We start from the raw sequence: 27,196 nt of genomic DNA on the forward strand, positions 1-27,196 counted from the left end.
CACATCCAGCTGTTCTTTGAACACATCTAGGGATGGGACTCCATCACCTCCTGGTGAAATTCCAATGTTCAACAACCCTTTCCATGAAGAAATTCCTCCTGATGTCCAACCTGAACCTGCCCTGGTGCAAAATGCCCACACATGACCCTAAATCTTTCTCTTCTTATCAGACTTGGATGTTGAGACAGCCTCGAGCTGTCCTGCACTGACTCAACTTGATGGTGGTGCTCCTGTCAAGGTGTCCTCTGAAATCCCACAGCCACAAAAGCAGCACTGCCCAGCTGAACACCTTTTCCCTTTTCCTGCTGATTTTCTGAGCCTCTTTTCCAAGCCTGACACAGGGCTGTGTTAATATATCGAAAAGGTGCACAATTCCTTTAGAGGCCCCAAATCTAAAACTCTTTTTCTTACCCTGCTACCCTCCCTTCTTCCCCAAATCAAGATAAAATACTCGCACTCTGAAGGCACAGATCACCCTGTTACCACAATGCAGAGAGGAGACATCAATATTCAGGGAGAAATTTGGAGTTACAGTTTATTCTTTCATTTGCATTTTAATAGAAAAACTTTCCATTCAGTCCCAAGTGAAAAGCTACTATATGCATTTAAATGAAGATTATTTCTTTCCCCCTCTCTTTAAGAATGATGACACAAGTGCTTGAAGCTCTCAGCTCCTCTGAACGAGCAGGTACATCACACAGTCACCTTATTGAGCTTTGGAGACCATTAATCCATGTTTATAAAACCACCTGACACACACCGCAGCTCCCACTCTCACACACTCAGAGCCACCTCTGTTCCCGGCCCCTCTGGTTTAATCATTTTGAAAAACAGAGGCAAGATTTCCATTTTTCCATTTTGCTCCTATTCAAAATGCAGGTCTTGGAGGAAGGGCAGAACATGAACATCAGACTCACAGCTCTGTAGAAGGATCCATTGTCAGAGCTGGGCACTTTTTGTGTTTAAACCTGGCTGGTTTTCACCTAGTGGTTTGGAAGCTGGTTTTATACTCAGAATCATGGAATTTTTGAGGTTGGAAAAGACCCCTAAGATCAGCAAGTCCAAGCATTAACCCAGCATTTCCAAATTCACCACTAAAGCACATCTCTGAGGACCACATCTACGTGTTTCTTCAACACTTCCAGGGACAATGATTCCACCACTTCCATGGGCAGCCTGTGTCAGTGATTGACAACCTTTTCATCAAAGAATTTTCCCAATATCCAATATAAACCTGACACAACTTGAGGCCATTCCCTCTCTCCTGTCCCTGTTCCCTGGGAGCAGAGCCCGACCCCCCTGGCTGCCCCCTCCTGTCAGGGACTTGTGCAGAGCCACAAAGTCCCCCCGGAGCCTCCTTTGCTCCAGGCTGAGCCCCTTTCCCAGCTCCCTCAGCCTCTCCTGAGGCTCCAGACCCTTCCCCAGCTCCATTCCCTTCCTGGAGGAGCCCAAAACTGGATCCAGGACTTGAGGTGGGGCCTCAGCAGTGCCCAGCACAGTGGGATGGGCACTGCCCTTGTCCTGCTGGCCACACTATTCCTGATACAATCCAGTTGCCATCGGCCTCTTGCCCACTTGGACACATCTGGCCTCATGTTCAGCCACTGTTGACCATCACCCCCAGGTTCTTTTCCACTGGGCAGCTTTCCAGACCCTCTGCCCCAAGCCTGGAGTGTGATTTTCTGGGAATATTCTCTACCATTCTCTTTTAATGGGATAAAAAACACAGGAAGAGTATGGAAATGCAAAAGATGCACTTCGGTGCTACTCCTTGGCAACTCCCTTGTTGATGGACACCTCCACCAGTGCAAATTCCTGCTGACCGTGATGGCTGATGCTGGGGGGCGACCTCCCACCTGGGAGAAAATGGGTTGAGAATGGCCACCTTGCTGCCCAAACCTCACAACAGCGCAGCAGTTGTATCTGATTCAAAAATCAGAGAGGAGCATTCGAGTTAAAGACCCAAAAGACCTTTGTCCCACCTCTGGGTGGGTTCCCTGCCCTCTCCTTGGGGCAGATAAAGCAGCCATGGCCTTTTGAGGATCCTCAGAGGCCACACCAGAAATGTTCCTTGGCAAAGCGCTGCTGTGTCTCGGGCCAATCTTACAAATGGGTTTGTGGCTCAGCTTTCAAAGTTGTGATCAACCATTAATTATTCACAGTGGCCTTCATAAATATTGCACAGCACATTCACAGCAAAACTCCAGACTATTCACCATTTCCTCACTGGTGCAAGGTGGTGGAAAATGCAAAGAGGGTCTTGTGGGTTGGTGATAGGATGGTGAGTGACAAGGGAAAGAGGACAGGAAATTTTCTGCATCTTTCTAGGAATTTACCTACTTTCCTCGTCTCCCAACCCTTTCTTTCCTCCAGTATCTCCTGCACATAGGTTTTCCACAGAGAAGCACCATCAGAGCTGGGTCTAAACTGACCCCACAGAGCTTGTCAAGACCTTGGTTCCCATTCCATTCCTCCTGGGAACAAGGCAAGAGCAAGATGTGACTCAAACACAGCTTGTGCACCTGGGTTTCCTTTCTAGATATTCCACAGTAGCAGCAAGAGGGGAAAAAACGAAAGGGATGGGTGGGAAATGCTCTCCAAAGCAAAGATTTTAGGAGCAGACCCAGAAGAAATGTAGAGTAGCCCACAACACCTGCACTGAGACACAATATTTTCATCCAAAGCCAGAATAAAGGCAAAATTTCTTCAGCACCTGAACTGAGAAGTGAATGTAATATTTTTTTCATTGAAAGACTGGGGCAATAATCACGGCAAGAAAATGAATAACTGTAAAAAAATAAATTTCATTTAGATCATCATAAATTTCATTTCAGTTTAGTTTCCCTCTTGGCTTATTGCACTTTGTAATGCAATTTGCAGGTTTTGATCACAGATGAGTTTAAAACAAATGAGCAGCTATTTGAATTGAAAAGTTCTGGTTAGAAAGGTGGGGAAGAAAGGTGGGTAGCATTTCTAAACTAAGCCACCTCTTTCTTAAAACACTGGGATGAAATACTCTGTTGAGTCCAAACCATTATCTCTTCCAATTCTTGCAGGACAGGGGAAGGCTGAACCTATTGGCCAACTTTGACCAAGTTTTCCTTCAAAACTCTTGAAAAGCAATTTTCCGGAAGATTTGCTATGAGTCAGGGAATGACATTTATGTCCCAGGTGATGCCCTTCCTTGGCTTTCAAACAGCTTCTTTCCCTTCAAGCTGCCACGCACTGCTGCAGGATGCCAAGGCACGTTGAGATTCCTGCAACAGCACCTCTGCCCTCCTGGCAGAAAAATCTGAGGAAGCCAAAAAAACACAGCTCCAACTGTGAAAGCACCGGACACGGGAGAGGGAATATGATAGGCAGGCTGGAGAGTGTCTGTATTTTTGGGGGAGTTTCTTGTCTAGCACAAAGATATCAAGGTATTCAGCAGAGAAAACCCTGTTGACTTCATGCTCGTGCCCTGGCAGCCGGGAAGGCGCCAAGCAGAGGGAAAAGCTGTCACAGATGGACACGGATGATCAAAACCAGACAGTAATTCCAAGAGTAGCAAAGGTGACACGTTGAAGTGTAATGTCCTGGAAAGAGCCCTTCTGGCTGCCTGGTAGGGGCTTTCTCTCAAGGTGTTTCTCTGCCCCCGCCACCGCAACACCTGCGCGACATCGGAAAGCAGAGAACAGAGAAATTTCTGTAGCTCGAGGGGGGAATCCAAGACATTTGCATTCATTACAAGTTCCCTTCACCATAAAGAAATGCTCAGGCATGTGAATAATTTCAGAAGAGACCCATTCCCTTGTAGGAGTTGAGAGCTTTTGATGGGAACAAAGGGACCCTCTTATCTCAAACCTGCACAGATCTGCACAGATCAAGGCCAGACAATGCTTGCATGTCCCCAGCAAGAGGCCTTGGAGGAGTAATCAGGTCTCTTGGACAAGGAACGTCATCAGAAAGGAGGAAAAAGCTCAAGCCAAGTGTACAACGTGTTTGCACTTGAACTGAAGCTCAAGCTTGCAGGTGTCTCTCATTTCATCATGGAGTATCCAAAGCAGTTGCCCTCCAGCACTGAGCCCCAGTCACATCCTACAGCTCACCAGTAGCCTGAGCTGGATCATCACAGTGCTCCTGGCATGGAGGGAATGAAGAAACACCTGGGGGAATCCAAGAGTGAGGAGAAAGAAACCAAATCAAGACCATCGCGCTCCTGCTGCTGAAGATCTCAGGGTAGTAATGAGTAGTGGCACCCCCCAAGTTTCTTCTGGAGGGCACTGGTGGCTCCAGCCATAGGGGTGCTGGCAGCAGGAGCATCACACCCAAAAAAAAAAGATACTAGGGAAGTTTTTCCCTTTTTTAGCTTTTTTTTCCTTTCCTGTACAGCACTTTTAACTATTAATGAGAATTTTCTGTACTAATTTGGATCATGGCCGCATAGAACTGTAACTGGACTAATAATCTGGACTATTATTAGGTTGTTAAAACTTTAATTAGACTGGCTATTTTTGCTTGGAACAAGATGTTGAAAGGAAATGGAATGAACAGTTTGGTGCACCCAGAATGGCAATGAAGAGCTCGGAGGCTCAGCGTGGTGAAGGACAATGGACAGAGGGAGCAAAGGGGACCAAAGCCAAGCAGAACATTTTTCAGGACCTTACCATGAAGTAGTAGAGCTGTGAAGACCTGGCCATGAACTCTGGTTTGCACTCAGCCACGCAGATTTCCACGAATCCGGCGTGCTGGCTGGGCTTGGCCTCCCCCATCTCACACACGATCCTGAGGGGAGAACACCAACCATGAGCAGAGTTTGAGGGATGGTTTGGTGGTGCTGGTAACATGGAGTTGGAGCAAAGAGCCCACAGCGCTGGGGGATGGACTGTAGATTAACCCAGCCTCTTCTGTCCCATCCAGAACCCAAACTGTGGACTAAGTTATTCTTTAGAAAGTGGTGGCTTCTGGCTGGGACAGGTGCTGAGGTGGTGTAAATCCACTTAAATACACAGAGAAATGCTGTGCTGAGGTCTGGCTCCATCCCTCTTAACTCCAGTCTGGCATGGTGGAGGCAGCACTAAGGTTTAATGATCACTCCTGCACTTAGCGAGAGGCTTTTCAGGATTGCCACCCTCCAAACTGGAATTAAACACCTTGGGGTGACTCCTTGGTGAAAAACAGGATAACTTTAGGGCATTTGCCATGAGGATTACCTAAATATGCAATCCAAACAGAGTAATAAATGGATTATTAAATAAATGGATTATCCTGAGCTGTATGTGAGGAATGGCCTCTTCCGTTCCTCAGTTCCCAGGTTGGAATGGATCCCTTGGAAAGCCCTACAGGTAGCAATGTCATTAGGTGTGCTGTGGCCTTTGCTCTGCCACACACCCAACTTACTGCTCTGCTGGGATGTACCCTTCCACCAGTGGCTTGCACTCCACGCCAGCCACTTTGACGTGGGACACGATATCCCGGAATTCCAGCCCCAGGTTCTCCCCACGGATGGTCACTTTGGTGCCTCCCTCACGAGGGCCCGTCACAGGGTTGATCTGGGGAAACAAGCCAAGAGAAAGGAGAACAATCAAACCAGGCACCAGAACCCTCTCAGGAGAAGGAACAGATGATTTTTTGGGATTACTAGAGACACTCATAAATGCTGAACAAGTGAGGGAACAAACCTACTTCAGATACTCAGAGAACGCAGAATTCTGCCCCAGACCTTATTTACTCTCTTTTAGCTACTTGTAAAACATCCAGAGATGAGTAGAAGATGTTTTCTAGGCAGGAGCAGGGATTTTTGGTGCTGCAGCTGAGCTCTGCACTTCGTAGACGTGAGCCATGGAAAGGCATGAGAGGGACACGGTGGAAAGAAATAGGAGAAAGAACAAGACAAGAGCATAAGGAGTTGAGCCAGGCACTTGAAATCCTAAATTCCTGGCCCAAAGCACATGGAGGCTTTGATCTCTTCTGGAGGCAGGTAATGGTCACACATCAGAAACTTGGCTAAAAGTGTCCACCTGGAATAAAACCAGCCAAGCCACAGCAGGAATAGGGTGTCAGCTTAGGTGTGGAGTAGGTGCATGGTGACTGAGATGGCAGCAGCAGCTGCTCTGTGCCAACATCTCTTCCTGAAAGAGCTCCAGTTTCCCTCAGGGGAGAGCTGGAGCCATTGGAAGGGCAGGCAGGGAGTAGGGACAGATTATTTGTGGAGCAGGAGGCCTCTGAGCCCCAGCAGGAGATGAGCAACCATCCCAACCAACCTGGGGGCTGCTGGAATGACGTTTGCATCCCAGCCTGGCCCTCTACCAGGCCCTCGCAGGGTCTTGCTCCATCATCCTTGTTCAGAGCCAGGTGGGAATCAGCGTTGGAACTGTGTCCTGAGCATTGGAACAACACCGGAATCACGGGGCTGGCCCTTAATTATCTCCATGCTGCCCTTCCAAGTGCTCCCTGTGCCCACTTCACCACACAACTGCCTGCTTGAAGGGGGTTCAAACACTTCCCTCACAGGGCATTCCCTGCTGCCCTCTCAGGATGCCATGGCTGCCATCTGCCAGCGCTGGCACGGTTCCATCTGCACTGAGCAAAGGGGAATTCCCTGTGTCAGGTCTGTACCCACTGGCCCTTGGCTCTGCCAGGTGGGAATCTGGGGCTGGCAGCGATGCCCTGAAGTAGCAGTTGGGTTGGCAGGGGAAGGCGAGGCACTGGCGTGAGCAGAGCTGCTCCTGACAACTTCCCAGCACCGAGCCTGGCACCCAACCAACCTGGGGGCTGCTGGAATGACGTTTGCATCCCAGCCTGGCCCTCTAGCAGGCCCTCACAGGGTCTTGCTCCATCACCCTTGTTCAGAGCCAGGTGGGAATCAGCATTGGAACTGTGTCCTGAGCATTGGAACAACACCGGAATCACGGGGCTGGCCCAGGTTTGGCGTAATTCCCACCTGGCACCAGGGTTGGTGTAACTCCCACCCAAAAGGCAATTTTGAGAAGGCCCATGTTTAATAAAAGGAGGGAGATCCAGGCACTGCTAGGGGATATTTAATTTAAGGATATTAATTTTTGGTGTTGGGAACCAACTCCTCAGTGAGCGTGACTTATGTCTGACTCTACAGGGAACCAGGAGGTATTTGTGGTGGTTTTCCAGGAAAAGAAGAAGGAAGAAGGAAGAAGGAACGAATGTTTGTGGTTATTTTCCAGGAAATGAAGAAGGTGTCCTAAAAAACTAGAATGAAAATGAAATTTCTATTCAAGAAGAAACTATCAGTTGGAGATTCAACATTGAAAATTCGAACTGTTTTCCAAAAATGGCATTTCTCAAATATTTTTATCCCAAATCATCAATAAATACCTATTCAAGCAAGGTTTCCTTTTTGAAACACTTATTTTGCCGGTGTCAGTTAATCCTTTCCTGATAAAACACCATACTAAATGATGCCAGAAGGCTGGAATAAATCCCCATACCAAGTGCAATCTAACATGTTCTCAAAAGGAAAAAAAGAAACATAAACTAAAATCCCCACATTTTATTTTTATTTCTGTGTACTAGACGCGCTTTGTAAGAGAACTGAGCTCCCAATGGAATATTTTGGTTCTGTTTTGTGGAATTAAATTTGTGATCAGATGGTTTTCATGTGCTGTTGGAAGGTAGGTGTCAGGAAAGGTAGGTCTGTGGTTAATTAGAGCTCACTCATAATTCAAAGAGCTCACTAACATGAGCACCACATCTCATAGCCAGCCAAAAGAGGATTTTTTTTTCCTCATATGACTGGTGTTTTTTACCCTAAATAAAAGGAGGTGTAGTGCTGAAAAGGAACACCTTGCTAGAAATTCCATTTCTTTCAGAACTAGGGGTGAGTTTGAGACCAAATTTTCACTGCAGAAGTCACAAAAAACCTCAGTGAAAATGTGATCCCCCTCCTTCCATATCTGTCTAAAGCACAAGATTTCAAAAAAAAATTCTTGCTGGGACTCAAAAAGCATCAAGAGGAAACTTCCCAGACTGAAGCCAGCACAGCACCACTGAATCCCTCCCTGGGCAATATTTAATTTGTAAAGGCCAGCATCAAAACCCACTCATTTCCTTAAAAATGAGGGCCTGGGATTCTCCCAGGAGCACGTGGGAGATTTTTTAGCCCTATTTCATAGCTCTGTCATAGATTCAAACAAGAGGAAGGTGTTACCAGGCTGTTTTCACAGCAGGAGAGAAGGAGCCTGTTCCAATCACAGGTGAAAAACATGGAACAAAACCTGTCAGTTTTGGAGAGGAAAATCCAGGCAGGGAAACAAAAGCTATCAGGAAGCCTCATCTTCCTCTGGAAGAGCCAGAGCTGCATCCCAATTTCCACTCTCTGCTCATATCAGCTGCTGCTCCTCACTCCTGAAGGATGTTCTTGTGGCTCAGCAAATCTCTAAGTCCTTTAATTTCCCTGAGTGGTTCTGTAAATGCCAGAGTTGGTACAGAAATGGGGAGATCAGTGCTGGAGGGGCTGTGAGTGCCCCTACAAGTGTGAGTACACATGTTGTTCCTCCTCTTCCCTGCAGAGATCCAGCCCTGGCTCCTCTCCAGGCTCTGGATGCTCCCACCCCACAGCTCCAGACCTACCATTAGCTGCAATATATATCCAGTCACTTGAGATTACTTCCATGCTAATGGCTCAGAAAAAGGCCTTCCAAGAGCTACTTAGGATTGCAGCAGGCAGCTGGAATATTTCATGAGAGAGTGTTGCAATGATCTGTTTGAGCTTGGGGAGTTGTTGGAGGAAATGCCAGCAGAATTTGAAGCACAGCCCCTCTGGAGCTGTAGGGTGGAGAATGAGGGATTCGCTGTTCAAAAAGAGGCTGAAAATGCAGGGTTGGGGTCAAAGTATGCATAGAAATGTGGGTGGACCTTCAGAACCTCTGCATGGCCGGGTTCTCGTGTTTTGGATTTCTGCTCTAGTTGATCATCCATGAGCTTCCCCATACCAAATTCTATCAATGTTTTGCAAGGTCTGAGAATCTGAAAATATTTCAAAAAATGTTTCCCCCAGCTTCAAGTGATTTTCAAGGCCTCAAAGTTGAATTTTCAGGTGTAGCTGTCCTTTCTGGCTGGCGGGGTTTGGTTTCATAACTTCAGGTGGTTCAGGTGGGGTAAAAATTACCAGTCTCAGCTAAACCCAAGTGAAGTAGAGGTCTCCACCTTGGAAACACCAGAATAAGCCATAAACATCAGAATGAGCTGAACTGCAACAGTTCGACTGAGTGAGAGCTTTGAGAGCTGGTGAATGACAGGGAGATGAATCAAAATACAGTGAAAAGGATTATTTTCAGAAACATCTGGGAAAAACAGATTCAACCCAGCCCTTGCTCTCCCAAAATATTCAAGCACAGACATTGGTCTAGGGCTTGTAAATGACACTCACACTTTTTGAACCTTAATCAAATACAACTTAAAAAAAGCCTTCCTTGCTTTCTAGGAAAATAACCCACCTAATTATTCCTACTAAACCACCACTGTGGAGGTTGGATTTTCCTCTTTTGCATTTCCCCTTATCTTCCCTCTTCCGTTTCCCTCCTGACTTTTCCCAGTTGTAAATCAGGCCCTGGCCACATTGAAAGGCTGCTCGTGTTGAGTAAGGCCTGGTGACTGAGGGATGCTCAAGGCAGGAGGCAGCTGGAAAGGACAGAGACGTCATTTTCAAGGCTCAGGTCCGTCTTGTTGCCTGTCCTGTGACCCTGAAAACGTGCCTGTCATTATGGCAAAGGTGTCCAAAGACAGCAGACAAAAATCCCTTTCGATTTCAGGCCTGACTTGCCTCCACTGCCTTCTCTCCCTTCCTCTGCTCCTTGTCTTTATGGTCTTCCTATCCTCTTGCTTCCTTTTTGAACCATTCCTCCAGCTCTTCCTTGGCCCTATCAACACAATCGATAGGAAACTTGCTGAAGAACGTTATCCTGCCGGTCCTTCCCCCAGCCCTGCCCTCATTCTCTCTTTATCACTTAATTGGACAGTTCCAAACTTTTCCTAGCCCAGGCTTGCTCTTGCCTCCTCCTCGAGCCTTCCAAGGAGAAACCTGACAACTCTACAGTGCTTGCTTTGCTCTGGGAAGACTTTTTTCACCTCACAACATCAGCCTGGGTCAGGACAAACAAAAGGGCTTAATCTGATGGGATCAGTGGAGGTTTTTTCTTCTGAACATGTCTTTTTCCATGTCATGCTGCCAGAAAACACAAATTACACCTTTTCTCTTCCTTGACCTATTGTCAGCAAAGCTCAAACCTCTCTGGGATCGCTCAACACCTCTTTCTCAGCCAGGCTGGCCAGAGAGGCTTCTCCAGGAGACATCCTTTGATTTACCCGCATACTGACCATTAGAGATGTCCCAGAGCATCTTGTCTCACCTTCAGCTGCTCCTCTAGAAGGCAAAAGTCTCCTCAAGGCTTGATGCCACATCTGCCAGCCCTTTTTGGGCTGGTCAGGTGCTCTGGGGTTGCTCAGGTTGCTCCAGAAATATGTGTTTGGGGATTATGGTGGGAATTCTGACACCCTTGGATGTTAACTCAAGGTGACCCCTGGGTTGTAGACCTGCCTTTGAATTCCTGCCTTTGAAGCCACCATGGCCTCATACCCCCAGAGTGCCTGAGGCTTTTCCTGACCCAGCAGAGCTCAGCCCTGACCTTCCGATCACCAACCCAACCCCAAATCAGGAAAACAAACCAAGGAAAAGAAACACCCCAGCTTCTTGCAGATCCATGACTTACATCCGTGATCTTGGGGTTGGTGCACTTGCCCTTGGTGCTGGACAGCTCCAGCCACTGGCTGTCCTGGGCTGGGCAGTGCTGCTTCAGCGTGCACTGGTTCTGTCCCTGGCACCAGCCACACTCAAAATCGGGGTCGGCTTTCAGGCAGAGTCCGCAGCTGTCCCGCATGGCCCCGCACTTGTACAAGTGAACTGCAGGGACAGCAAAAACACACACGGGCTGAGAGATGCAGACAGCACAGGAGAGTGGTGGGATGGCAGTGGGAGCAGGAGGAGAAGGTGTCTGGGCTGCTCATACTAGAAGCAGGATGGAAACTCTCCAGGGGGGTGAGTAATGGGGGGAAAAACATGAACATCCTTCTTGAAATAAAGTGCGTTTGTTAGTTCATTCGTCATGAAAAGTGTTTTTGGAAGCTGAGAGCAGAAGGGAAGATGCTGCTCTCAGTAGGGGGAGGGGCTACAAGCAGGAGGTTGGAGGAAATGCTGCTTGGGCAGTGATTTGGCCTCAGTCCCTTCCTTTTTCACGGAATGCCATAAGGTGTCACCAACAGCCAGCCTCAAGCTCAGCACTTCATCCTAAAAGAATTTTCTAGACCTGGTCAACCCACAGCTTAAACTTGGGTGTGAAACTGCCCAGAACTGTGTGTTAAGGTGATGCCAATCAGGTTTCCCTCTTGACAGAAATCCCAAGAGATAACAGTAAATACATAATGGTTCATTATGAGGCTGATTCCAGGGATTCACAGCCCCTTCTTCTGCTCCAGAAATTCAGTCTGCTTCCCACTTCGAAGCACTGAGCTGATTCCACTCTAATACAGACAACAGTGATTAATGCTTAGCTCCATTTTGGGCTGTTAAGTGATTAGAAGCACTCAGAGCTTTTTCTAATAAAGCCTGAAAATATTGAAGTCCTCCTACAAAATGAGATCATGTTATTTATCCTTATTTTACAGATGTAGAAACTGAGGCCTGGCTTGCACAGGGGACTGATAGCAGAATTCTCCTCCCAGAAGATGAAGGTGACAGAATCGAGGCCCTCAGACTTTTTTTTTTGCATTTGTGGGTGTGTTGGGAGATTTTCCCTCTCTGCTTCTGTTTTGCTGTGTCCATAGGTGACAGAAGTGGTTGTTATCATTAAGGCTTTGGATATATTTGTGTTGAAATGCTCTGTTCCTTCCTTCTGTTGCTCATACCTTCCCCCTAGAAGTCAACAAGTATTGGCCAATGCAAGAAAAAGTCAGAAATTCTTTATTTCTCCAGTCTGGGTGCAAGAAAAGTATCTAAAAGTACCCCAAAAAGTCTGCAAAACATCTGTCAAGCACAGAGTTTTCCAGACGTCATGGGATACATCCTTTTCCCTTATTTTCTGTTGGATTTCCTCAAATTTGCTGAGTTCTTCTGCTCGAGATGCTGCCACTGGGTATCTCTGTAGGTAATTCAGTAGGTTTGGGTCAGTTTTGCCTTCCAACCTCCCAGCCCAGCCCATGTGATGCTGGTTGTGAAAGCAGTGGCATCTTGGTCACCTCTGTATCCTCATGAGAGTGTGGCATTGCCTCCATGTGGCATCTCCATGGGCACATGCCTAAACTCTCCTCCTGACCAAAAACATGATGATAATATCCGAATTATTCATCCAGGCTAGCCACCAGCCAGTGTTGCTTCCCAGATTTTGCCTAGTCAATATTTGCAACATTTTGGCTTGGAATAACCCAAGAAGGACCTGTGCCAGAGATAATTCTTGAGTTCATCCTCTGGTCTGGTTTATGTTACTGGCACAAACAGTCCTAAAACATGACTATGAGCTTTATTTTAATCCTACATCACCAAGGATAGCTCAGTACTGCCCAAGAAAAGGATTTACACTCTTGGTGTGGACCATGTTGTGTCAGGGCTTCTCATTTTATAATGGTAGCACAAAACTAAGCAGGACTGGGGCAAGTGCCCAAATTCTGACCTCCGAGCCACACCTTTAAAGGCTGTCACAACCCGTGGCACTATTTGGGCCCAGGAAATTTAATACTGTCCTTGGCACAGCTGGGAGAGCAGGAGAAAACTTCAGAGTAGAGGCAGGGTGGCCGTTTCAACGCAGGCTGTGCTGAATGTCAGGGCTGGGCAGGAATCTCCAGCCTGTTGTGTTTGCTGAGTGGATTTAACACTCAAAAGCCACAGTTCTGGGCTTTTGGTGCAGGAACTCTGTCATTCAGAGAGGGAGAAGGGCAGGATGGGGAGAAGAGTTGCCTTCTGTGTTGCTCTCCAGCTTCAAGGTGATGTTGGTGGGAACTTTATGCACCACCCCTCAGCATGAGCGTGGGTGTGGAACGGTGTGACAGCACTATGGGAGTACCTGATGGAGACAGATGGAGTGGGAGAAGATGTGGGAAGTGTCCAAGACAAGGTAAAGAGAGGGAGGGAGAAATTTCTGAGAGGGGGTGATGTGAGAAGAAGAGAATCTGCAGGTGTGAGCTGCAAATGCAGAGCAGCCAAGGGGAGGAGTGGCATGAGGGGAAGGTTCCAGGGTGGAAGGACAAGAAGGAAGAAGAAGAGGTGAATGGACCACCCATCTCCAGGAAAACCCAGCTTGCCTCAGGGTCGTGGCTGGATGTGCAGCCCCCTCTGCGAGGGGCACATCAAACCTGTGCCAACAATGGTGGTTAAACACAGGTGGTTTTCAGACCTTTTTTATCATTATCATTTTATTTTGCTCAGAATTCTCCCACTGGCGAGCTGTAGCCTTTCTGCTTCCCTTTTGCCTTCCCCTGTTCATTACTAAATTGCCTCTGAGCAGAGAGCCCACTCTCCTGGCATGTTAACTTGAAGAGCATCACTGCAGGAGAAATAAAGAGGGGGAGAAAAAGCTGGAGAAGGAGGGGCACGAAAACCAGACACGAGAATGCGGGAAGAAGCGGGAGGCAAAGACGATGAAGGGAGAGGGAGAGCAACACAAGTGGGAGGGAGAGTCGCATTTCTCAGGTGGAATGAGAGAATTGGAGGGCTGGGGGGGAGGCACACAAAGCACTCAAAAATTGGTAATTTGCAGAGTGCAGAGAACAAGTGTGTGCCAGCCGGCACTGGGAGACGGTGGCGGCTTTGTTAAGTGTAGGGAGCGAGGGCCCGTTGCTAAGGTTACCGCTTCCAAGGACAAGTTGAAATAACTCTTTACCTTTGTTCTGTGCTGGGTTGTCAATGTTGAAATTCCCATTCCACACGACTGTCAGCTCCACTGGCAGGCTGTTAATCTCCATCCCTTCATACGAGTACTAGAAGTGGGAGAGGAAAAACAAAACAAAACAAAAAAAACCAAACCCAGACTTACAGAGTGCCTGGAGGTGGGGAGGGGATGGGGTGAGGCAAGAGGTGGTGCTGAACGTTGAGAGCAAGAGAAATGGAGCTGTCACTCACCTCCCTAATCAGCAGCACCTGCCAGAATGCCACAGGATGTTCCCAAAGCTGCGGATCTCAAACCGTGCCCCTCACAAAAGCCCATTAGGTGAACATTCATAGAATCCCAGAATGGGGGTGGAAGGCACCTTAAAGATCACCCATTTCCAACCTCCTGCTACGGGCAGGGACACCTTCCACTATCCCAGGCTGCTCCAAACCCCGTCCAGCCTGGCCTTGGACACTTCCAGGGATCCAGGGGCATCCAAAGCTTCTCTGGGAAACCTGTGCCAGGGCCTCACTCACCCTCACAGCCAATAATTTCTTCCTAATATCTGATCTAAACCTTTCTTCAACTTAAAGCCATTCCCTCTTGTCCTATCACTCAGAAAAATATTCCATGATGTAAGTGTGTTTGCATGTGATGGGCCTTAAGTTGGAAAGCCACCTTCTAGGTATTGAGCACAGCTCTGAAAAGTATTTTGCCAAGCTGGGTGCACTTTTAAGGTGTAAATTACACATTCTGGGTCTTCCATCCAACTGTGCCTCTGCTGTATATTCCGTAGGTGCTGAGTGTGTACGTGAGGTTATCTACACGAGGGATGTTTTGAAGTACTCTTGGAAGATGAGCGAGGTCTCAAAATCAGGGAAACCCCTTGAAAAAGGGGAAAACTGAGCCACTGTGTAATTATAGACCTGTCAGCCTAACTTGGCTTCCCAGAAAGAAAGTACATCAAATTATTAAACAATCAATTTATAAGCACCTGCGAGATGATAAGGTGATAAAAATCAGCCAGCATGGATTTGTCAAGAACAAATTGTGTCAACCCAATCTAATTTCCTTTTTGACAGGCTTAATGACTTTGTGGATAAAGAGGAGGCAGCAGATGTGATTTATCCTGATTTCAGGAGAGTATTTGCTAGTATCCTACAGGAGATCTCCATAAACAAACCAGGGAAATATGACCTAAGAAAGGCCACCATAAGGTTTATGCAAAAACTATTAAAAAAAAAATCATCAGATAATTCTATGTCAGGCTTGGAGAGTGTTTCAAAAGGAATATTTTCCTGTGTCTGGCATTACTCAGAATTTTCACTACTGACTCGGATGATTTCATGACCCTGTTCTGGAGAGAGTGTAAGAACCTCCAACAGCAGGGTTAAGAATGCAAAACTTGACAAATTGTAGATCTGGGCCAAAATCAACCAAATTAAATTCAGTGCTGGCAAATGGGGAATATTTTTCAGTAGGAAGAATCAATGCAAACAACTCTGAAACTGGAGTGACTGGGCAGTGCTGCAGGAGAGGGTCTGGGGACTGCTGGAGATCATGAACAGACTGTAAATCAACAATGCCACATCGCTGCCAAAACCCAAACAATTCTCATTTGGGGATGGAGCAGATTAGGTTTGTTACATGTGTAAACCCCAGGAGGCAATCTCTTCCCTACTCAGAACCAGAAAGGCTTCAGCTGGAGCAAGGAGTATCCAGTTTCCAACAAATATGTCTTAAAAAGCTGCAAAAAACCTCTGAGAGAGTTGGACAGATTTAAACAAACGCTTCTCAGGGTCAGTCAAGGTACGCAGAGGTGACCCCGACAAAGGAAATGGAAGCTGCCCTCTGGAGGCCCTCTCCACGTGGTGCTGAGTGCTTTTTTTCACCTGGATTTTGATTTATCTCAAGCCGGTTCACCCAGGGTTCACCCCACTCCCTGTCAGGCCCCACTGCCCCCCTCCATCAGCAGCTTCCACCCAACACTTCGCCAAAAGGCAAAAAGCCTCACGGTGGGAGAGGAGATGGTTGATTCAAGGACAGAAGGGAACAAGAAAGAAGGGGAGAAACATTTCATGTCTGCTACTAATGCTGACCACAGTGCACATAAGGATTTACCCTCCTGAGAGCAGGAATCTCCCACTGCACTGGGATCTACAGCAGGACAAAATCCCACTTTGAAAGGAAAGTATTTTCCCCACTACAAGGTCAAATATAACTCAGCAAGCTGGTTCGGTTGGGCCAAAAAAAAGACACTAAAGAGTTCTTCATCCCTTAAAGTCCCGTTGTGGTTATCCACAGAGATGCCAAAGCTCTGAGCTTTACAGGTAGGTGTCCTGTGTCCATTAATTGCTGTATAATTGCACAGTGAATGGTAGCTGGTGATTTCTGTCCATTGCAGCTGAGTGGGAGCCGCTTGCACGGTAATTGCTCTTTGCACAGGCTAAACCCAATTAGCCATTAATCTGCAAAACGCTGTGATTATGATCCAGTTGTAGGGTATTTATGGGTATTTGTGGTTTCCATGGAAGTAAAGAGCAGCCCAGGTGAGCCAGGTCCTTTGCATTAGAGCAGTACCCACCAGGCTCATTCAGGATGTGCATTTTTGTGACACTTTTGGGTGTCACTGCCAGCAAGATTCAAGGTGATGCAGAGCCCTTTGAACTCACACCACTGGCTGCTCCCAGCTCTTTGGGAGATGGGGAAAACAGGAGTGGGAAGGAGAGCGCCTGAAAAGTGGTGAATAATTAAACTTCTGCCACTCAGGAACACCTGCTTTGCACAGCACTTTGAAAATGCTGATTGGGAATGGAAAATGGGGTATATACGGAATAACTGGTCATCCTAAAGTCAGAAGATGAGTCTTAGAAAGGACTCTGCCTCACCAGAGCCTCATGTGTGTTTTGGGACTTAGCTGGAAGTACAGCCTAGGCAGGGCTGCCAAGGGACAGGCAGCTGGAATCTCCTGGAGTCTTTCTTCCCACGGAAGATCCGAGAGCCAGCAGCAGGGGCTCAGCTGGGATTTTAGATCTTATCTGTCTGCAGCACCAGGGGCAAACACATATTAGACTTTTTAACTCAGCAGGCTTGTTCCAGAACTGGAAAGGGATTTGAGGGGATAAATCCCATGGAAGAGCTCCAAGGATGAAGCCAGATGGGATGATGATGTTCTCACTGCCCACACCCAACCCCATCCAATGTTTCGTGGGCTGCATGGCAGTGAAACGGAGCAATTTGCAAAGGAACAGCGAGGAAATGTTCCGTCCTCCTCAGACCACAGGAGCTGCTCGCTCATTGTGACCCCTCTTCAAAGCCCATTGAACTCAACAGGAGCCTTTGAAAAGGACTCGCTCAGCCATGACAATAAGATGGAAATGTGTTTCAGGGGAGAAAAAAGGGCTGGAGCATCGATCTCCAGGAGAGCAGAGCTTCCCAGACACTCCTGAGAAGTGTTCATACCACCAGGGCTTGTCTCTCCACCTTTCCTTGCACAATTACCTCCAACACAGGCAAAACATCCCAGAAGATGTAAATCCCACCCCTAAGTCTGACCCATCTGGATTCTAATCACAAGAATCTAATCAAAGCAGAATATTATGGGCAATCTGGGGACCCAGATGAGAAGGAAAGGCTGTGCTGCCTGGAACACAGACTGGCTCTCCTCAGGAAATGCCAAAAAGCTGCTAGAAGGACCTGTTGTAATTCACAGGAGCAATGTTTGGAACTCCCAAGTATCCTTTTTTTGCCTCTTAAACTCTCCAGTAGTATCAGACACTCCTGAAGTTTGTGCAAATCCATATCCATGCCTGACCACTTGCAGCATCCTGCTCTTTGGTGGTTTGGCTTGAGCACACTTAGAATGATAAATCCAGAGTGGTTTAATGGTATCTCCCCTTTGTACCTCAAACATGTCCAATAGTGGGGAAACTTCTGCAGAATTTTACCAGAATTTTAGTGTTGGTCTGTTTTCCCCAACACCATTTTGTGATTAGAGCTCAGATCTGGGGATTGATTCCTGTATCTGGCTCTCCCACCAAATTCCTTTCTTGATCCTGTGCAAATCATTTAATCTTTCTTTGCATCAATTTTCCAGCCATAAAAAAAGGCAGAAAACTTCTTGCTCGCAGTCATTCTGTCTCCCTGGATTCTTTGCTTCCCGGAGCTGGAACTGAATTTTTTTGTCTGGGTACCACCCAGGCCAACAGAGTCCATGTGATTATTGGAGTTTCTCTTTCATTTAAATGTAGATAAATAATAATTAGGGAAGTGGATGCCCAAGGATGACATTCCTGGTGGGAGTTTTGGAACTAGATGATCTTTAAGTTCCCTTCCAACCCAAACCATTCCCTGATTCCACAGCTCACAGCCCTGTGCGTGTCTTTTGGCCACCCATAACTGTGTTTTCCCAAGATCTCTGCGAATAGCTCCTCATTTTTTTTCTCAGCTCTGCTTTTTATTGGATTTTTATTTTAGCACTCCCTTCACTGTGAGCCACACCAAGGAGTCCAATGCCACTGAGATCCCTTGCTAAAGTGCGATGATGTGACAAATAGAACAGACTTGCTCTCCTGTCCCTAAGCCACGCAGCGCTTTCAGCTGCACCACCTCGGGTCTCGCAGCACACAGACCTGTGAAGAATTTGAGACAAAATCATCAGCAGGGATTCTGCTGCTGGGAATCAGGGTGTGCCAAGGCCAGGGGTGGGCAGGAACCAAGCCAGGATGTGGGATCAGCCGCTGAAGCAGGTGATGGCACTGATCATGGCATGCTCGGGTGGGTCATCCCTCCCTGTCTCCCTCTTCCTCAGGCCAAAGGCTGATCATTTTGGGCTGATTGCGAGTGCTGGGGCTCCCACTGCTTTCCACTGGGAAGATTGCTCTCTGCCCTGATACATCCAGCAGTTTCAGCCATTCCTGATGGCATTTTTACTTATTTATATGTCTCCTTAGCTCCCCTGCTTTTCATCCCCTGCCATCGCTCCGTGTCCAGGCTGTTGGCAGAGCTATCACGAGTGCAATAAGGAATGGCAGGAAGAGTCCCTCTGAGTGATAATTGCATGCCTTGGCTGGTGTGACAGAGGACAAAGCCCAGAGCTGAGAGTCTCAAACCACTTGACAAGAACAATAATTGTCCCAAAAGGTGCTGCCTTCAGTGACTTATTGCTGTTATCAAATGAGATATCTCTGGGAAAGACAGGGAGAGAGGCAGATCTGGCTCCTGACTGGCCTGAGCTCCCAGGGACCGTCAGTGCAGGATGTGACATTACTGACAGACAGACTGGTCACACCTGGGTGTCCTTAGAGCATCTTTAACTGAAGCTGCAGCCACTTAGAAAAGGTGTTTAAGCTGGTTCCGACCTCTGGTGTAAATGTTGAGGGATCAGGAAATGCAGAGACGAAGTTAAGGCTCTTTTCCCGATTCCATCCTGTGTGAAAGTAGGAAAGATCCAGCATTTTGAAAAAGTTTTTCTGTGAGAGGCAAATTTGAGCTCCTGGGTGCCTCGTGTGAGATGGGAGGGGGCAGATTTTGAGGCTCCTGCTGGAAAACAAGCCAGGACTAATTGCTTAGTCTAGCATGCAGCACCAACAGAAAGCTCTGCTGGCAGGACAGCATCCCTTCAGGGACACACCATCACAGCACGTCCTCCCACCCTCCCTTGGACCTGCTCCAAGCCTGCAATGCAGGTGCTACATTCAGTGCCTCCTCCAGCAACTCTGCTGAGTAAAAAAGCTCTGTCAGAGGGGGTTGGTTCAATTTGCAAACAGGCTCAGACAGCTCTTTCCAAAGCCAGGTGACCCCCGGAGCAGAGGCTCATTGTATCGCAGCAGCTCCAGCCTGAATGCTAATTCTGGCAGGGAAGGAAATAATCATGATGGAGACAGATCTCCAGCACTCCTTCCCTATTGTCTGTGTCCTCTGCCACCTGCTCAAACAGCCAGGGCTTCTCTGCTGCCTTTTTGTATCTCTCTGAATGTTGCTTTCTTTTGTCTGGCTCTCCCTTTCCACATCTCTTTCTCTCAGTGTCTGGCAAATTCCGAGCAACAATGAAATAACATTTCTCAGGGAAAATAAAAAAGAAGAAGAAGAAGAAAGAACTCAAATCAAAGAGTCAAAGCTCCTTCAAAAGAAAGGGGAAGAAAAGGGGAGAAAAGGAAAGACAAGGGAAGCAAAGAGAAGGAAAGAGAAGGAAAGAGAGGGAGAGGAAAAGGAGAGCACAGAGGGAGAGCAGAGGCAGAAAGAGGATAGAAAAGAGTTGATTTTATTCCCAAATGAACCTCTCTCCCTGGAGAAGAAAGAGATCCGCTTGAGCCACCACCAAACACAGGACAAGCATCCTGCAGACAACACTCAGCAGCGAGGTCATGGAGTGCCTTGGCACAAGCCTGAGGCTCAGCCCTGTCACCCTCCGCAGCTCTGGCAGAGCCTTGAGTGTTCTGGCTTAGGAAAACAGACATTAAAGTGAAAATGGTGCTGTCACAGCACTCAGGCATCCTATGAGCAAATCCATCTGGGGACTCATCAAACCTCACTTCTTTGGTCCCAGCCACTGGCAACTTCTTGGAGCATGCAGGGAATAATCACCATTACCTGTCAAAACCAGTCTTTTGTTGGGTTCTGCAAAGTCAGATGCTGAGGCTGGCTGAAGTTACTCTCCTGCTCAGCCCAGCTATGCTTAAAACCATCCTGAGATAATTCATGCTTAACGCCTATGTGTGCCAGAGAATTCGTGACTCTAAAGGGTCATTAAATGTCTCTCTTGCCCACTAAGACTCTTTGGACAGATGTGATCTCTGCCCACGTCCATATAATTCCCCCCTTTAGCTTCCACCATTTCAAAATAATACTTTAAAAGAAAAAGTGCAATACCTCCTTAACTTCCCAGTCCATCCATTTTTAACCTCAAACCTGAATGCTCACAGGTCATTAACCAGTAATGAAAACCAGGGAGAGAAGGAAGGGAGGGAGACAAAGAAACAAATAAAAGAGCATCGTTGGGAAGTTGCTTGTTTGCAACAGATGTAAAATGTGTGAACTGCCTGTAATCTTCAGCTCTGCTTAATGCAGCAGAATATGTTGTGACAAGCAGTGCCCAGCGTGGAGTGGCAGAGCTGCAGTGAAGTGGCGAAAGCCTGTAATTAGCTCTTTGACTAATAAATCATCTCGTAGTAGCAGCAATGAAAACGACTCAGTGCATATCCTGGAGACATGAATCTCATGGAGAAACCTTCGGAGGAACAGAGACCTCCATTGCATGTGGGCACAGCTCCTGGCTGCTGGCAGGTGATTGTGTTTGTCCCCAAAAGTGACATTGCTGTGGTGACAGCACTGTCGTGACTCACACAGGTTCTCTGGAAGGAGAGTCACAGATCCTGCACTGCAGGTGGGGAAATGGAGGTGGGTAGAGACACAGAGTCTCCTCAAAGGGCATGTGAGGGCTGGAGGAAGGTTCAGCTCAGCCTAAGGCCAAGCTGGATAGGATTTGGAGCAATCTGGTCCAGTGCAACGTGTCCCTGCCCATGCAGGGGGTTGGAACTGGATGATCTTTAAAGTCCTTTCCAACCCAAACCATTCTGGGATTCTGTGATCTCACCCTTTTTCTGACCCATTACATGCTGGCACACGTCAGACTGTTTATATGGGGTTTTATATGTCCCATCATCAAACTTCCCCAAAACACCCTTCACTCTCATGTTGACATGAACACCTTTTTCCCACTGGAACCCCTTTTTGTGGCGCTGTGGGGATGTGAGCAGGTTAGGCCCATATTAATGCCTGTGGGTCATGGCTGAGGTGCTCCAGCCCAGCTGAGTGCTGGGATCCAGGGACAGAAGCAACAACTGAGTGGTGACACCAGCCAGTCCAAGGAGAAAAAAGGGCAGTTTCAAGCTACCAGCCAGCCTTTCCCTGACTGTGTTTGGAACCAGAGAATCATTAAAGCCAGAAAAGACCTCCAAGATCATCAAGTCCAACCTCCAGCTGAATCCCCTGTGCCCACTAAACCATATTGTGAAGTGCCATGTCTGTACCCCCTTTGGACACTTCCAGGGATGGTGACTCCACCGCTGCCCTCAGCCTATTCCAATGCTTAACCACTCTTCCAGTGAAGAAATTATTCCTGATATCCAACCTGAACCACTCCTGGCACAACTTGAGGCCATTTCCCCTTGTCCTGTCGCTGGTTGCCTGGGAGAAGGGCCTGACCCAAACCTCACCACAACCTCCAGGTGGCTGTAGAAAGCAATAAGGTCTCCCTTGATCCTTGTTATCTCCAGACTAAACAACTCCAGTGCTCTCAATTAGATAAGAAAGGCTGTGACACCACCCCAGATCCCTTGGGGACAGTGCTGTGGGCACGTCTGCCCCTCTGCAGCCCCTTGCTCACCGAGGTGTTCTGGCACTGCACGCTGGAGCTGTTGAACCTCAAGGCTGGCACCCTCTGCTCGCTGCCCTGGATGTTCAGGATGCACTCGTAGCCCCGCTGGCCCGACTGTGGCTGGGGCAGGTTCTTGGCCTTCAGCGTGATGGGTTTGATCACCTCCACGGGCACCAGGATCTTCTCGGCCTGCAGCAGCTGGGGACAGTCCTGGGGAGAGAGCAGACAGCACTCCAAATCAGCACAAGGGTTTCCCAGCCCCAGGTGGAGTCCTGTGGTGCTTCCCAACCTTCTCAGTTCACCTGATTACGAAGCCTTTGCGACTCCCTGGGCCCTGGTTTATTACAGGGCTATTCAAGGAGCATTCCTGGGAAGGCTCAGATGAACAGGTGAGGAAGGATTGCTTTCACAGACAGCCCTTTCCTATCTCCCTGGCTTATTTCAGCCTCCAGGACCCAGGGAGGCCACCTCTGGTGCCTTTTAATACCTGCTCCGTTTATTTAGGTATGGGAAAAGCAATCATATTCCATCCATGGATTTAACCCCATCACAATGCCACGATAAAAGTGAATAAAGCAAAAATCTGAGCATAATTCCTCACTTCCCAACAGCCAGCACACCACTGTACAAAAGGCACAGCGCCAGCAAGACCTGTTGGAACCTATGGAGTCAAGGATGTCAAAAAGAGAGTTTATTTTGGCTTGGAAGAGGACAAAATATTCATTACAGAGATCTGAACCCAGCTGCCAATAAACAGCTGTCACACAAAGCACGGAGATCCCCTGGAAAAGTTTTCCCCTGGCTCACAAAAGGAGCATTGCCAACTGGGTGTTGCTAAGGTGGTGTCTCTTCGTGGGTCTCTCGCACAGGTGAGCTCTGGGCACCCAAAGCTGCCTCGCAGGTGGCTGCATTCAAAGTCTCATTAATTAGCACGGCTTAATTAGTTAGAGTGGCCACGCTCTGCTTCTTCATAGCACAGTCAGGCAACTGCAAGATGTCCCTTTCATGGATGCTGGGGGGACATCAGTGCTTCAGGAAATTACTGAAGCTTTTGCCTGTCCTGCCCACTGTTAAAGGCAGGTCCAGCTGGTGCCAGCAGAGACAGGGAACTGTAGGAGTGGGCAAGAGGAAAATGATTGATCCGGGGCAGAAAAGTAGGGAAAGGGACTGAAGGGTTCAAAAGTGGAATTTATGGCTCTCTGAGAGCCTGGAAGCTTGTTAGAGCAGATGGTGGGAGCATCTTAGTGAAGCAAATAGCTTAGGGAGATAAAGAAATGGATTAGACGTGTAACATCTGTAGTTACACCAAGCAGGGACAGAATTACAAGAACCAGCAGTCATCACATGGAGGATGTGAGCTCATCCCTGGCCAGGGGCAGGGAGAAAATCCAGTAACCACCCAATGCATCCCTGCAGTGGAGTCCAGAAGCCTTCCCCAGTCCCAAAGCGGGTCTGAGGGTCTGTCCTAAGGGGGTGCCAGACTGAGGAGTCTGAGAGATGATTTTTTTATCTGCACTTACAGGGTGATGCTCATGGTGGAAGTAACTGTGAGCTATCATGGGTTCCAACAGGCCTTGCCCGGGCTGGCACCACAACCAGGACAGCCAAGCACAGCCACAGGATCTGGGTGGAGATGAACCACCTTGGATCCAGTGGCTCTCGGCCTGAGCTAATCTGGCACAAGGCCTGGCTTGATGTGTGCTGCCAAGGCTTAATAAGCCATCCCATTAACCTGGCTGGGAGGTGGAAGGGTTGGAGGAGGAAAGCCCATGGGGTACTGCAATGCAGGGATGAACTTTATCCCTGTCTCCCTCTGCACTCTTGGGGGTTGAGGATTGAGGAGCTACACCCTGCTCCAGCCCTCCCTGCTCTCACTGCTGCTCTGTCCTGTGATGAAACCTCTCCAGGGAACTCCTAATGCTGAAACACAGTGTGTAAAGTGTCACAGAGATATTTTTCTTGGCAATAAAGCAAGGCTTGCCCATCAGGAAAGTCCTCCCAACCTCAGGTTCAGTGGCTATACCCTACCATGGCACACCAGCATTAAGGCTCGCTGCAGCTACTCAGCACGAGAAAGTGAGGCATAATCTATAATTCTGGCTGATTTAAGACCTATAAAAGCCCAAAAGGCCTGGGGAAGGAGGTGGTTTAGGCTACATTAAAGAGATTCCAGTGCTGATTACACCAGCAGATACCAGGTGCAAACACCATTTGGGATCTTAAAGCTTCAACACCCCTGACCCTTCCCCATCACCTGCTCAACATTTCCTGGCACCTCTGCCTCAGCTGCCTCTCTTCCTTGTGGCACAAGAAAAGACCTTGGCAACAGCCTCTCCATGTCTTTTTTCTCCCCAGCTCCAGGAGTTGAGAGAGAGATGCACTGGCAGAGGGAATCAGCGGGGCAGGAGGATGAGAAAGCCCTATCTGCTGCCGAGCAGCTGTTTCCCAGGAGTGGGTATTTTACTTGATGTCTGTCAAAGAGAAAAGCCTCTGATGGGGGCTGCAGGATGGAGGCTGGAGATAGTCCACTCTGTTACCTGCAGGCCAATCCCAGCTCTTCAGCCTGGTCTTTCTTGTGTGGCTTTATCCCGTTCCCCTCCACCACTGGTGCTGTAACCTTTCCGATAACACTTGTTTCAAGTTCATTAACAAGCCGTGATTGAGGCAGCCCCAAAACAGGGTTCGTTTGCATATAAAAAGCTTTGCAGTGCTGTGAGGAAGTTCATTATAGATAATTGAAGAGGCAAGCGCCATAAAGAGGAAATCCTCCCAATGTGGCTTTATCTGATTGACCTAATGTTCTTTCTAATTGAAACGGGGAGGGGAAAAGGCAATTTCATTGCGTGATGTACTGCATAAAACCTCAGAGCTTGGACCAGGCTCTGGGTTCAGATTCAAACACAGAACTCATTTTGCAGCCTGTGTCAAGCTTTGGGTGCATGGCCAGGTTTGTGGTTTTGAGGGGAAAACATCAACCTGCCCAGAGCAGTCCCAAGCAGAAGGCTCTGTAAAAAAGAGTTATCTTGGACATTTTACAGTGGAGGCACTTTCTCTTCACCCTTCTCCTTTGCTGTGGACATCACCTAGGCTAGAAAAATACAGTTCTCACAAGATGTAGGGGAAATAAAATCGTAGACTGCCAACAACTTCAGCAAGGACAGGCACAATCCCATCCTTTTTGCCTTTGATATATAATAAATTAAACCTTTTGCCTGACTCTAAGGGGAGCTGGTTCCCAATCCAGAGAATAATTGTTGATTCATTTTGTGTGTGTAGCTCCATTCTGGTTCTTGAATGCTTTCAAATGAGTCAGTCCATTTAAAATAATATCCTCCACCCTTGCCAATTACTGGTATCAGCAGCGATGCACACCTCACATCACCAAAATTTTGCCAATTACCAAGTCAGAGAGCTTTTGCAGCAAAAACACTGCATGAAATGGGTTGTACTCATTGGGTCGATGGTAGTTTAATTTTCTTTATTTATAACTCCTCATAGAGCGCCTGCAAATGTGTTTTGTTGTAGCTTGCAGGAATAATAAAGCCTCAGAAATATGAGGACCTTTTCTCTCACATGTGTGTTATGGCCTTCATCAGAGCTGAGTCCGAGCCAGTCTCCAGTGAGAGCCATCGTGAGGATGCTGCTAAAGAGAATGAGGAGAGCTCTCTGAGGCCATGTGGTCTTAGCCCTGAACTAATTAGTTTGGTTTCTTTATGATGCTTCATACATCCCAAGTTACGACTTCATGGAGGTTTCACTGTGCTGTTTCCCAGTATAAGCTGGAGACTGATCAAATACCCCAAGTTCCTCTCCTAGGAAAAGGCATGTCGGGATATTTAACAGCCTTGTGATACTGCACAGGTTTTCTTCGAACCTTATTTTGCACAGTTTCACTCTCCATTGCTGTTTTTGGTCAGGACTATGATCCAAAGGGGCATCAAAGTGTTTTCCACTTTCCAGTAGAAAAGGAGCTTTATCTACTTTGGATGATAGGCATTCCACACGGGAACAGGGAACACATCCATGAAGGTTTAATACAATGAGCTCCCCCACCTACCAACAGCTCCCACCTTATGCTGGTGTCCCAGTTCACTCATCTCTGCTTGTGCATCTCATGTCACACAGAGCATTCAGGGGAGGGAAACTTTCCAACTTTTCCTTTGCAATCCTCCCTCATCATCCCTGGTAGAACTGGCTGGATCTCCACTTTCTATGGAAGGAAACTAAAGCTCACCTAATGCTGAGGGCATTGCAGGCACCACTGGCCAGATAAACTCAGCCCTTGGCAATGGGTTTTCACCCTTCCTTTCCCAGAGGAGTAAGTGTCACCTCCATTCAGGAACAGACCACTAATTCCTTCATTACTCCTTCATTACTTCATGCCAGCACTAATTCCTTCATTACTCAAAGCATCCAGTTCCTCTTTTCTCTGCCATTAAAATCCATTTCTCCATCCTCAACTTTAGGAGTTTATTTTTAAGACTTTCCTTTCAATATCCCTCATCCAGCAACCATCTTTGTGCCTTATCCAAGCCATCTTGCCTGAAAAAAAAAAGACTATAAAATGAATCTAAGTGGTGGTGACCAAGATTGACTCACTCAGGCCCTTTGGGGCCCCATAAGAAATGAAACTCCGAATGTTATTTACTCAGATATTACGTAAATAAATACATCTTTTGTTCATCTGCTCTGCCGAGCTATAATGTTCTGTTTTCTCTGCATTCCCTCTGGCTTTGTCACCCGCCCACTCTGCTGTAATCAAGTCAAGAGGGTAAGAGTTGAGAGGCAGGGACTGGGTTTTTATAAAGATATCTAGACCACAGCATCTGGATGCTCGGTAAGTTAAACTAGATTAAAAAAACCATCAAAACAAAAACAGACCAAGGAAAGAGAAAGAAAAGGAAGGCAAGGAATGAGAAAAAGGAGAGAGAAAACAGGCAAAAAAGAGGCA

At 47.6% G+C, this 27,196-nt stretch overlaps 1 protein-coding gene across 3 annotated transcripts in view; it reads right to left on the bottom strand.

Moving 5' to 3' along the window:
• PLXNA4 (plexin A4) overlaps positions 1-27,196 on the bottom strand; it is a 424,624-nt gene that overhangs the window by 64,502 nt on the left and 332,926 nt on the right. For all 3 annotated transcript variants that reach the window (XM_032105547.1, XM_032105545.1, XM_032105546.1), the window contains exons 10-14: positions 22,255-22,455; positions 13,881-13,977; positions 10,722-10,912; positions 5,380-5,531; positions 4,647-4,764 (exon numbers count right to left, since the gene is read on the bottom strand). In XM_032105547.1, coding sequence (XP_031961438.1) covers positions 4,647-4,764; positions 5,380-5,531; positions 10,722-10,912; positions 13,881-13,977; positions 22,255-22,455 — 759 coding nt within the window. The remainder of the gene's footprint in view (positions 1-4,646; positions 4,765-5,379; positions 5,532-10,721; positions 10,913-13,880; positions 13,978-22,254; positions 22,456-27,196) is intronic.

Source organism: Corvus moneduloides, chromosome 4, assembly GCF_009650955.1.
Source record: "Corvus moneduloides isolate bCorMon1 chromosome 4, bCorMon1.pri, whole genome shotgun sequence".
In the NCBI taxonomy this organism is placed as follows: Eukaryota; Metazoa; Chordata; class Aves; order Passeriformes; family Corvidae; genus Corvus; species Corvus moneduloides.